Consider the following 10,379-nt stretch of genomic DNA (forward strand, 5'->3'; position numbering starts at 1 on the left):
TTCTAGGCTAAACATTCCCAACCCCCTCAACCATTCCTCATAAGGCTTGATTTCCAGACCCTTGATCATCTTGGTTGCCATCCTCTGTGAACGTTCCTGCTTGTCAGGAACTGTGGTGCCCAGAACTGGACACAGTACTCCAGGTGTGTCTGACCAAGGCAGAATATAGCAGTCCTATTACTTCCCTTGGTCTAAAAAATTATTCTTCTGTTGATGCAGCCTAGAATAGCATTAGCTCTTTTTGCTGCTTCATCACACGGTTGACTCATGTTCAGCTTGTGATCTATTCAGACCCCTAGATCCTTTTCATACGTACTACTGGCAAGCCAGATGTTCCCCATCTGGTTCTTCCTGTCTAAGTGCAGAACCTTACATTTGTCATTTGTCCCTTACTGAAATTCATCTTGATAGCCTTGGCCCAGTTCTCCAATTTGTTAAGGCCATCTTGAATCCTGATTCGATCTTCTGTAGGCGTTAGCTACCCTTCCTAGTTTGATGTCATCTGCAATTTTGATGCGCATCCCCTCAACTCATTCATCCAAGTCGCCTCTAAGCTAGAGATGGTTGTAAGAGAGGATTAGACAAATTCTTGGGGGATTAGTTTACGAGCGGACTACTAGGTACCCATAGTTTTCCTTGTTTGACCTGAAAGAGCAGAGATAAGGAACATGTGGCCTTCCAGATGTTGCTTGACTACAACTCCTATAATCCCATACAATTTCATGCTAGCCGGGACTGATGGGCATTGAAGTCTAACAACATATGGAGGGCCACAGATTTCCCATCCCTGCTGAAATGAGACAGGACTTTTTGTAAGGTGGTACCCTATTTTGCAACACTCTCACTGGAGCTAACCAGCTGATTGGTTCCAGGTGTGTACAATGTGCTTTGTCCAGGCATTTAACCACCAGGTACTTTACTTGACTAATGCTGATGACTGCCTTTTAAAGTTATGTTGGCATTGATGCTGCTTCACTTATGGTTTGATTGGTTATTTTAGATTTATAATTAGTCTTTTTGCTTGTTTTTGTAAGCTGCCTTGGACAGATATGGGGAGGGGGAGGCTATAAAAATAAAGCTAACATGGAGTAGTGGTTCAGTGTGCTAAACTAGGACGTGGGGCGGGGGCTAGGTTCAAATTCACACACTTAAGCGCAGAAGCTTTCTGTGTGATTTTGGATCTGTAATTTTCTGTTAGTCTTAACCTTCCTACTAGGTGAGGGTAACATGGCAGCAGCAGGAGAGAGATTGAAACTTGTACATTACTCTGAACTCTGTGGAGAAAAGGTGGCTTGTAAATAAAATAGGCATTTTAAAATAAATCAGCATGGATAGATGAACAATTAGCTTTATATTATAGGGTTTATATTATATTGTGTTCATCTGGAACACAGGAAATTGTCTTGTAATATTTGTCCATGTAGCTATTCTGACTGGCGGCATCTCTTCTGGGTCTAAAACAGAGGTCTGTCCCCACCACCTGCTAACTAGAGATGGCAGGGATTAAACCTAGTACCGTCTACATATCATCTATCCTGCCAAAGATAACCAGATAGGTCCACAGTGAGAAATTAAAATGGTTGCTAGACCCAGCTGCCTGTCACTATTTGGACAGGCAGTAAAGGTAAAAAGCTAAAGGACCCCTGGATGGTTATGTCCAGTCAAAGGCGACTATGGGGTTGCGGCACTCATCTCGCTTTCAGGCCAGCGTTTATTCACAGACAGCTTTCTGAGTCATGTGGCCAGCATGATTAAACCACTTCTGGCATAACGGAACACTGTGATGGAAACCAGAGCCCATGGAAATGCTGTTTAGCTTCCCGTTGCAGCGGTACCTATTAATCTACTTGCACAGGTGTGCTTTCAAATTGCTAGGTTGGCAGGAGCTGGGAGAGAGCAACAGGAGCTCACCTTGTTGTGGGGATTCGAACCTCCAACCTTCTGATCGGCAAGCCCAAGAGGCTCAGTGGTTTCGACCACAGCACCACCTGCTATGACCCACCGACAGGGAAAGGCCCCACCAAAGGCTTTTTGCCCAGGGCCTTTTCAAACCCAGAACTAGACCTGAGAACTATAACACTATAATATATAGCATTTTAGCATTGGCCATTTATGGAAGTGAGAAGTCTAGTCACTTAACAAAAAAAGTATAGAAGAAGGGTTTTATCAGGATACCGTCTTAGATTTTGGCTGAACGATTTCCTTTTTTTATCATTGCCTTGGAATCCCAGTTGCAGTGACAGCAATTTTATAGACTCTTGAGTCCAGAATCTTACAAAATCCAGGACTGTTTTCTGCCAAATGTCAACAGAACAGGGAAGCATGACTCTGTTTTCCACTGCTGCTGAAATAACTAGCCCATGACTGTTCATACTGATAGCTGCCTCAGATGAGTTATTTCATCCCTCTTGCAGAACTCGTGACATATTCAATGGGAACTATTTAATCCAGACTACCAGAGGCCTGGGAAAAAGCCATTTAATTGGCAGCCTTTAACCTTGCAAAAATCAAGTTACTGCATTTTTCTCCATATACGTACACATGTAACATAAAAATATCCTTTTGACGTGAACTGTAAACAAAGCTGATTGTAAGCATGGCACTGATAAAATACCAAACGTAGTACAAAGCACTGTTTTCGGAAGTGAAACGATTTCGATGGCATGAGATCCAAAACAGCAATTTTCCAACAATGTTATAGTACACTCTATCATTTGGATTTGCTTGTCCTTTGTAAGACACACCATTATTTGTTAAAGTCACACTGGCTCACTGAAAACTTTCCAAATTCAGCTCCTTCTGTACTTTGTTGCAGCTATTATGTTTTTATATTCTGCTGAAAGCCTCCCAGAGTTGTTTATTATTATTATTATACTGAACAAATGAGGGGCAAGATAAGTTGATTTATATGTAAACCTAGCAATGCCTGCTTGGTATCTAGGGAACACCTTCATGATGCATCTGTAATCAAATTTTCCTATGTTGAGCACATCTGCAACAGAGTTCAAAAGAAACTGTGATTGAATTTATTTTAATTGTTTATATCGTGCTTAAAAATATATATCCCTAAATGACTTACAAAAATAACAAATGAAAACAAAATATCCAGAACAAAGTAACTTTTTCAAATGCAAGGAGATAGCATTTCAGTGTAAAAAAGGGTTTCAGTGACCCTCTAAAAGCTGGAAAAGTGGCGTTTGGCAAAACTCCCAAGGGAGAAAATGCCACAACTGCAGTGCCAGCACTGAAAAGGCCCTGTTTTTCTAACATTTAAGAACATAAGAGAACTAGGCTGGATCAGACCAAAGGTTTCTGTTTCCACAGTGACCAACCAGATGACCAGAGCAGGACATGAGCACAATAGTGCACTTGCCAGTTTTCTCTCTAGAAAAGGATTGACGTTTTCCTCCATTACTTTTAGCACGGTCCTATAGAAAAACCACAAATAAAAAGTTATATAAGTTGCTTATTGCCACTCAAAATGGGTGCTTACGTGAGAAACTCTACCATAAGGCAGGAATTGGGTATTATTGATATATACCAACCAGAGCACCACCACCATCATCATCACAGTTATTATTACAGTTTATTAATATATATTGCGCTGCAGCTGAAAGGCCCACAGTGGACAGCATATTAAAACAACAAAATATACAATACAATAGAGTACAATAAAATGTCATATATTAATCAGCAAGCAAAAGTTTAAGGCTGCAAGATCACAACTTACAAAGGCCAGACAAAAACATTCTCAAGCTTGAGAAATAAAGTTCGCTTTCACCAACTATATATATAACAGGCTAGAAACCCGAACAATGAGAACTACTAAAGATAAAAAATAAAAAGGAAAGCTTACCCCTAGAAGAATTAAGGGTGTTCCCATCCTTAGTATAGTGAAGCTTTTAAATTTATGTTTCCAATCTCTCCATTTTCCACCCTCAGACGGTTCACCTTGTTGATGTGGGTCTGCGTCTCTAAGGCCAGGTAAGAATGTGCTTCTGTCATTGCTCACCTGTCACCAGCTTAATGGGTGACTCACTGGGCAATGTTAAATTAACTACATGGCTCTATGTCTTAATAATAGAACCTTTTAGCAACAAAAGGTGTAGTGATGTGCCCAGAGTCGTTCAGAAACAAGGTCATTCTTGGTAATTGGAGAGCTGCCCTGACAGCGACACAATTTAAAAGCATTATGGTTGGGGATTCCAGTGGATTTGAGGTTTGGACTAGGCCTCGGAGTCTCAGGCTCATTCTGGCTGACTTTAGCCTACTCCTCCATGAGAAACTAGGCCACAGCCTGGGCAATAATCCTCCAAATTGCAGATGGGCCCCAATGCCATGGGATGGTCCGTGCCTTCCGAATAAAAGTAGAATAAATGAATAGCACAGGGGTTTTAGTCATGGACAGAGGAACTCTTGCTATCTGTGATTCTGTCACTGCTCCACTTACAATATATTCTTGGGCTAACACACTCTGTTTCTTCCTTTAGATCCAGTCCCAGAATAATGAGCAGGGTCAGCTAGTCAAGGTCTTTCTCGGCTCCAGGATCCCTGTGTGGCTTTGCAGTTAAGAATAATAAAGCATCCTCTGCCTGATCATGAACTATTTGCAGAAGGTAAGATCACAGAACCTGCAGAGACCTTCGTCCATGCATGGCAGTAGATGGCAGCTCAGCAAAATGACGTCGTTGCAGTGAACAGACAATGATAAAGGAGAGAGAAAGCCTTGCAGATTTAACGTGGTGTGGAGAAAGTGGATAGAGATAGAGGGGAAGGTACCTAAGGAAATACTTTCTGTTCTGAAGCAAGTTCTAGTGTTATGAGAGAGGGGTTGCCTCCCTGTACTGCCAGTGTGGTGTAGTGGTTAAGAGCGGTAGTCTCGTAATCTGGGGAACCGGGTTCGCGTCTCCGCTCCTCCACATGCAGCTGCTGGGTGACCTTGGGCCAGTCACACTTCTTTGAAGTCTCTCAGCCCCACTCACCTCACAGAGTGTTTGTTGTGGGGGAGGAAGGGAAAGGAGAATGTTAGCCGCTTTGAGACTCCTTAAAAGGGAGTGAAAGGCGGGATATCAAATCCAAACACCCCTTCTTCTTCTTCTTCTTCTTCTTCTTCTTCTTCTTCTTCTTCGACATCTCAGAGTCATCAGGAAAGTCACTATGTGCACCAGAACAGGACTGTAGACTAGACAGGCCCTTGCTCTGATCTAAAAGATCTCTTTTTGTTCTATTCAGGTATCACAAAGACTTGGTGTGTGTGCCTTGGCATTTAAAACTCAATTTATTTTTCTATGTATATAGTTCAGTATTTCTTCAGATCTATAGATTTCCTAAAGGGTTCAAGAAAGTTACCCAAGTTTCTACACTTATATACTGAAAAGGAAAGGGGGGTAAAAAAAGTATCTATGCCCCTGAAGGCCTTACCATTTAATGGTGCTTAGCAGTGGAAAATAACATATTCAAAAACGATTTAACGCTTTAGCGAACAGCAATTCCTTTTGGACTTTCTGTCTTGACTCATTGCAAAATGCCAGTGCAAACTTTTCTGTGCTAAGGTAGCAATTGCTTTTGACAGCCAGAGCAGCACCAGTTGCTGGATTGGCCTTTGTTACTGTCCTTCCCTCCTTCCTTGGGCACCTCTACTTGTTTAACTCTGGAACCTGTAATGCCTGAAGGAGGAGGAGCGATGGTTTGCTGAGAACAGCTGGGTAGGTAAATCACTATAGTGATGATGGGACACTTTCCTTTCCCATTCTTGGATGAGAATCTAAGCACAAAGTGGAGGCTTTTGCTCATTGAAAATACAACTCACAAACACCAGAATATCCAAAGTTTGGGTTTGTTTGCTTTCTTAAATCGGTTTAAGAGAAGCGTTCAGGAGCTTACAGAAAAACTCATGGAAATTGTATGTTGAAGTGTCTGCCTTAACTCCCATGCAGTAAATGCATTCCGGAACATTCTGCAGCATTATCTTTTGCAAACAGGAGCTACATGGGAGTTGCATTTGCTGAACTCTGGATCCAACCGCTTTCTAGGGCAGAGCTAGCTATTGTGCCCTCCAGTTCTTGATGGACTGCAGTTATAATCATCCCTGACATTGGCCATGCTGCCGTAGGTTGATGAGAGTTGAAGTCCGACAACAGCTTGAAGGTGCCATGTTAGCTACTCCAGATTTAGGGAGTATGTTCCAGTGAACCCAGTAAAGCCTTGGGGCCAAACTAGAAGGTGCGTGACGTTTGTGAATGTAAAGAATCAACTCTTCCCCACTCCCACCACTGCAGTCCTTACAAAAATCCCCTCTTCCCCAAAGCTGCAGTTTGGCCCAGGATGGAAACTGCTATTTGTACAAATAACAGCTTTCATCCTGGGTCAAATAAGAGCATTTTTTGGTTGGACTTCAGCACAGCATGGAAGTTTTAACACAGAGACATAGACATGCCATGGTCCTGGTCCTGATTCTGCCTCCAGCAGCTGATATGTGTGTGTGTGTGTGTGTGTGTGTGTGAGAGAGAGAGAGAGAGAGAGAGAGAGAGAGAGAAAGAGACAGACAGACAGACAGACAGATGCAATTACATATTTCACATACTGTCTAGTTTGGCTCTTACTTTTGAGTGAACACGGTTAGAATTGCAGTAGAAATTATATTATTACAGTGGTGCCCCGCAAAACGAATGCCTCGCAAGACGGAAAACTCGCTAGACGAAAGAGTTTTCCGTTTTGGAGGTGCTTCGCAAAACGAATTTCCTATGGGCTTGCTTCACGAGACGAAAATGTCTTGCGAGTTCCTGCGGGTTTTTTTTCCTTCCCCCCCCCCTTTTTCTAAGCCGCTAAGCCGCTTATCCGCTAAGCCTAAAAGCCGCTAATAGCGCTAATCCGTCAATGGGCTTGCTTCGCAAGATGAAAAAACCACTAGACGAAGAGACTCGCAGAACGGATTCTTTTCGTCTTGCGAGGCACCACTGTACTGTTGATTGTATAGCCTGTGTTAATATGCCCCTGAGGATTAGCTGCTGGAGTCATAGCACAGGTATGTAGGGCTGTGCAAGTGGTGCACACTCACTGGGCACTGAGCAAAGGGGGTGCAATCTCAAAGCCAGGTGAGCAAGGCTCTAAACTGTGGGAAGGAAGTGTGAGGTTCTGACAGGGTCCTAGAGTCCTCCCACCTCCTTGCCAAAGCCTAGTTAGCACTTTCCCAGTTTTGGAAAGGAGGGCTCTAGGACCCTGCCAGAGCCTCATGACTCTTTCCCAAAGCGGCTACCTCCTTACTTACTTTTGGGAAGCCAGCATGAGGGCTTGGGGGGAGGGGTCCACCAGATTTTGGCCTTGCACTGGGCTCCATAGTACCAAAGTCTGCATCATAAAGTGCACTGTAGTTAATGCTTGGTTAATGCTTGCGTTATTGTCTTTGCTTCTGTTTCACAGTGGCGTGCTTTTTTTACCAACCTCAAAGATCTAGTTCAGAAAACCTGGTTTTGTTAAAGACCGAGACAGACGTTATCAAGTATATGTAAAGGATTAAGTTCAAAAGAGGAAGGGAGGAATCCAATACAGCCAAGAGTGACCCAGTACAACTGGTCTGCAAAGTCTATTCTCCTCAGCATGTCAAACAGGTCTCTCAACGCCAGTGAATTGCCGGAGGAATGGAACGAGGGGACGCTGCTAGGCCTGAAGGTTTCGCTTGCCGCCATCTTGGCTGTGATCACTCTGGCGACGATGCTCTTCAATATGTTTGTGATCATCACCATCATTCTGACCAGGAAACTCCACACTCCTGCAAATTACCTCATTGGCTCTTTGGCCGCCACAGACCTTTTAGTGTCCATCCTGGTCATGCCAATCAGCATTGCTTACACCATTAGCCACGAATGGAACTTTGGCCAGATCATGTGCGACATCTGGTTGTCCTCAGACATCACCTGCTGTACGGCCTCCATCTTGCACCTTTGCGTGATTGCCTTGGACCGGTACTGGGCCATCACGGATGCTCTCGAATATACCAAGCGCCGGACTGCCAGCAGAGCCGCCTTGATGATCACTGTGGTTTGGGTCATTTCCATCTGCATCTCCATGCCGCCCCTTTTCTGGAGGCAGGCCAAAGCTCAGGAAGAAATACTGCACTGCGTCGTGAATACGGATCAGATCTCCTACACCATTTACTCCACCTGCGGCGCCTTCTATATTCCAACAGTGCTGCTCATCATCCTCTACGGTAGGATTTACGTGGCCGCTCGATCCCGGATTCTTAAGCCGCCATCGCTGTACGGGAAGCGATTTACCACGGCCCACCTGATCACTGGCTCAGCAGGCTCCTCCCTCTGCTCCCTCAGCTCAAACCTTCAGGAAGGGCATTCTCATTCCAGCAGCTCCCCAGTATTAATCAACCACGTAAGGATCAAAGTCGCCGATAGCATCCTGGAGAGGAAACGGATTTCGGCGGCCCGGGAAAGAAAAGCCACAAAAACTCTGGGGATAATTTTAGGAGCGTTCATTTTCTGCTGGCTCCCGTTCTTTGTGGTGTCTTTAGTCCTGCCTATCTGTCACGAAGCTTGCTGGTCTCATCCCATTCTGCTTGACATTTTCACATGGCTAGGCTACCTGAACTCACTGATCAACCCCGTGATATATACTGCCTTTAACGAAGACTTCAAACAGGCTTTTCAGAAAATGATTCGGTTTAAGAAGTGCTCCTAGTCCCGAAACTCCTTCCGGGTTTGACATAGCTGCCAATGCATAAACTGTACCCCACCTGCACTCATAGTTTCCTATGGGGTGGATGATGATGGTCTCATTGACTGTATTCAGCTAATTATAACTCGGCTTAATGACGCTTTTTGGCAACTTGCATGCAGCCCCTCTATTTTCCTCTCCGGCTGAACAAACTAGGAAGTATTACAGTAACGGAATGGAAGTCTTCCATTTCTTCCAAACCAGGAAACTATGGTTAATGACTTCAGAACAAACCAGTATGTGTGAATTCATGGTTTGACGATACCCTAAGGCATGCCAGCCTTATGCAGGAGTAATACCCATTAATTTCAGTGGGGTTTATTCCCACATGAGCAGGTATAGGATTGCAGCCCTGATATCCTGGCTTGTTCTGAAGCCATTGGCCATAGTTTCCTGGTTCAGTTGAAACAGGAAACCATAGTTATTTTCAGGGTTCCTTGTCTGTTCACTCCTCTTGCAAAGGGAGGAGAAAAGGGGCTGCATGCATGCCCACAAGGCTTATTTAAATCTTAGTAAGCAAACATGTGGTGGAACAAACCAGTCTATTGTTGCGTGTGACTATTCACTGTCTTTTCTTTTGTTCTCTGTGATAAAGATAACTTTTTAAGACTTACTAGTCTGTGCATTGAATACATGTATCTGCAAAACCAAAAGATTTCAAAACAAGCAGAATGAAATAAATAATGGAGCTGTTATGAACTGTGTTGCTCGACACAATCTTTTCATTCTTGCTTTACTACAAATTAACAAATCTGTATTATTTGTCTCAGATTTCTCACCTACCCACTTTTGTAATTTGGGAATGAAGCGCTGAATTTTCAGAGTTTGTTTTCTAAGGGTTACGGAGCAAATTATATGAAGTGCTTTTGAGCATTTGGGCAAAGTACTATATATTATTGTTGTTGTTGCTGCTGCTGCTGCTGCTCTTGTTATTTCATTGTGCAAATTATGAGAAGAAACTGTACATTGTTGGTTGTAGGAGGAATACAGTGTGAGAAATGGGTATAAAGCTTTGCTCCTGGCTATCCCAAATTCTCTTTTCCTCCAACGCAGCTTTGAACAATTTTCATTCTTCATTCAGGATTTTGTGAGATATTCAGCAAAAGTGTTGGGTTCCCAGAGTCCGATGGGGAAATTTGCACAAAAGATCCATCAAAAATACTAATATTGTTGCACCCCACCCCAATCTCTGAGCGGTGGAAGATTCCGGAGCTTCCAGATGCTTACCCAGGCTTCATGTTTCCTTTGGAATGAGATACAGCAGAGTGATGTCTTTTAAGATAAATGGTTTTGTTGTTGTTTAGTCGTTTAGTTGTGTCCGACTCTTCGTGACCCCATGGACCAGAGCATGCCTGGCACTCCTGTCTTCCACTGCCTCCCAGTTTGGTCAAACTCATGCTGGTAGCTTCAAGAACACTGTCCAAACATCTCGTCCTCTGTCGTCCCTTCTCCTTGTGCCCTCCATCTTTCCCAATATCAGGGTCTTTTCTAGGGAGTCTTCTCTTCTCATGAGGTGGCCAAAGTATTGGAGCCTCAGCTTCACGATCTGTCCTTCCAGTGAGCACTCAGGGCTGATTTCCTTCAGAATGGATAGGTTTGATCTTCTTGCAGTCCATGGGACTCTCAAGAGTCTCCTCCAGCACCATAATTCAAAA

The 10,379-nt window shown here is 43.7% G+C and overlaps 1 protein-coding gene across 2 annotated transcripts; it reads left to right on the plus strand.

Annotated features, from left to right (window-relative positions):
• Positions 1-3,587: 3,587 nt before the first annotated feature.
• HTR1D (5-hydroxytryptamine receptor 1D) lies at positions 3,588-10,035 on the plus strand. Of its 2 annotated transcripts, none has more exons than XM_083627718.1 (3): positions 3,588-4,346; positions 4,491-4,616; positions 7,420-10,035. In XM_083627718.1, the coding sequence occupies exon 3, from the start codon at positions 7,597-7,599 to the stop codon at positions 8,686-8,688; it is 1,092 nt and encodes a 363-aa protein (XP_083483844.1). In that variant the 5' UTR covers positions 3,588-4,346; positions 4,491-4,616; positions 7,420-7,596; the 3' UTR covers positions 8,689-10,035. The 2 variants fall into 2 exon arrangements, with proteins under 2 accessions (XP_083483844.1, XP_083483845.1); XM_083627719.1 differs by having other exon boundaries at positions 3,588-4,148.
• Positions 10,036-10,379: the final 344 nt, after the last annotated feature.

The sequence above is a fragment of the Podarcis filfolensis genome, assembly GCF_964270895.1.
Source record: "Podarcis filfolensis genome assembly, chromosome: 8".
Lineage (NCBI taxonomy): Eukaryota > Metazoa > Chordata > Lepidosauria > Squamata > Lacertidae > Podarcis > Podarcis filfolensis.